The sequence below is a fragment of the Setaria italica genome, chromosome I (assembly GCF_000263155.2).
Source record: "Setaria italica strain Yugu1 chromosome I, Setaria_italica_v2.0, whole genome shotgun sequence".
NCBI classification, from domain to species: domain Eukaryota; kingdom Viridiplantae; phylum Streptophyta; class Magnoliopsida; order Poales; family Poaceae; genus Setaria; species Setaria italica.
The window spans coordinates 1,932,289-1,934,684 of NC_028450.1; the positions used below are offsets into that span (position 1 = coordinate 1,932,289).

Sequence of the window (2,396 nt, forward strand, 5' to 3'; positions counted from 1 at the left end):
ATGTTGTCAGAATAAGTATAAATTTTTTTTCTGGCTAGTCCTGAAAGACATAATTAGCACAAGAAACATTCTTAGAAGAAGAAACATGATCCTCCCTTCATATGATTGTGTACTATGCCAGCATGGAGGAGAAGAAACATTATTCCATCTCCTGGTTGGATGTCCCTTTGCTCAGGAATGTTGGATTCATATAGGCATGTTCCCTAACTTGTCTGATGAGCCATATGAAATTCTAAACAGCTTCAGAATCCAGCTACATGTTCAATTCTTTATGGAAATTATCATTACCATAAGTTGGAGCATTTGGATGGTCAGAAATGACTGGATCTTCAAAGGGATCTCTCCTCCTTGTTTCGCTTCAAATCAGTTTTTACTCAAGTTATTCTTAGAGTAAAAGAGGACCTGAAACCTATCATGTCTTCATGGCTAGAGCATACATTATAATCTTTTTTATCTTCTTCTGTTCTTTCTTCGTTTCTTAATTTAGATTTGTATTCTTTCCTCTTTTTCAATATATAATATATAACCAGCAGGGGAGCTCCCCCTCCTATTTCATAAAAAAGAAGAAGATGGTGCCAGATTCCATTAGCTTTACTGTTGCAGAAATTGTGTGCCTAGTAGTCGAAATATCACTCAACTGTAGGTGTTTCCCATCCCAAATGAGTAGGAGGCCGCCCCTTGAGCGAAATCCTAGTTGCCCGAGAAAAAGAAAAATCACCCAGCTGTAACCCCCCTAGATAAGGCGCAAGTGGTTGCTCATATCTCTTGCAGACAAGCTAGGTGGATCGAAGTCGAAGAGAGCACCTCATGCAATGTTTGATGTTAGGTTGTGCAATATGCAGCTGAAGCAAACGCCAAAGCAGGAAGCGTGCAAAACAAATAAAGCGGTAGCAGCAAGAAGAAACTAGGACCAAAACTGCCCAGGGGCAGCCAAGCAGACCATTTTGAAGCATGAAGACTTCTGAAACATGTGCAGGAAGTTCACTGATACAAACTTAAAGGAGCTAAAGTCGGCGATAGTTCTGCAGGGCACTTGAAACGATAGAAAAATAAGATGCAAATAAGGAAGGTGCATGCATGTGTGGACTGCATTGCTACCGGGTTCGACTTCCTTTATTTGCTTATTTCAGACGACAATGGATGATCAGTCGAGGGAGTTACTGTTATTAGTTGAAGCCTCCTTGCCAGTAGCGCTCGACCCCGCTGCTGCTGCCTGATGCCCCGCCGTCCATGTTGTGGTTGTTGTTGTCCGCACTGCCATCACCACCAACTACCTGCTGCTCCTGGGTTGTTGACGACGGCCACTGCTGGAGCCCACTACCACCAGCAGTAGCCATAGGTGGCTTCACTTCCTGATCCACACCCTGCAGAGGCCCCACCATCTGTTGGTCAGATGATCCACCCATCATCCCATGCCCATGCTGCATCACACCAAACGACGGCACCGGAAGAATTGGCAACGATGCCATCCCATTGCTGCTGCTGCCGTCAAGAAACCCTCCTCTCTCCATGAATGACGACATCATTCCAGGGTTGGACGACAGAGACAAGGGTGCGAAGGGCAGGGAGTGGTGGTCACTGCTGGGGAGCTGGAAGCTGCCGCCTATCGACATGAACGTCGGGAGCACGCTGGGGAAGTCGGCGGGCATAGGTGTCGTAGCAGTAGGCATTGTCAGCAGTTGCTGTGTGACAATGTTCATCTTCTTGGAGTCATTGGAGCTCGAGGATGATGCAGGTGGTGCCGAGGAGGCGGAGCCCCCGGCAGGGTTCTGCTTTTTCTTCCGGGAGCCGCCGCCGACAGGAACATTGCGGAGGGTGCCGCCCAACGTCCAGTTGCGGCGGCAGGCCTTGCAGAAGTAGCGCGGTTGTGTCATGCTGTAGTTGTTGTAGTAGCAGAACTTGGTGTTGGTGGAGTTGCAGCGCGGGCAGTTGAGCGCCTGGTCCTGCTGTGGCCGCGGCTTACGCTCCCCGCTGCCGCTCGCCACCACCTGCTGTTGCCGTGCCTGCTTGGCCTTGACGTTCCTAGCTGCAACTGCTTCCTCCCTGGGCAGAGGTGATGCCACCATCGCCGCCTCCTACACAAAATTAGAGTAGTACATGATGCACAAATTAGATTTTGTATATACATATAGCACGCAACAAAAAGAAATATACATAATCTTGTAATATAAGCAAAAGGAGAGGACGACATTCAAGGTGATGGATCGATTCTAAAGATGCAGCGAGCGTCACCAAACCATGAAGGTCTCGGCTGCGTGCTTGTGATGATGTGCTAGGGCTAAAGAGACATGGTACATACTATATTATTATTATGTGTTTCCTCTTTATTACTAAAAATGGACCCATGCATGAGGCTTAATTAATTAGAGACAAATGACTCATGAAAACCTTTACTG

General features: G+C 47.4%; 1 protein-coding gene across 1 annotated transcript; it reads right to left on the bottom strand.

The window, feature by feature from the left end:
* Window positions 1-1,166: 1,166 nt before the first annotated feature.
* On the bottom strand, window positions 1,167-2,066 carry LOC101767245 (dof zinc finger protein PBF). Its single transcript, XM_004954549.1, has one exon. It carries the CDS (start codon window positions 2,064-2,066, stop codon window positions 1,167-1,169), a length of 900 nt encoding a protein of 299 aa, XP_004954606.1.
* Between the last annotated feature and the right edge of the window lie 330 nt (window positions 2,067-2,396).

Coding starts and splice junctions, on each gene's coding strand:
- LOC101767245 (XM_004954549.1), bottom strand. CDS start 2,066: ATGGTGGCATCACCTCTGCCCAGGGAGGAAGCAGTTGCAGCTAGGAAC.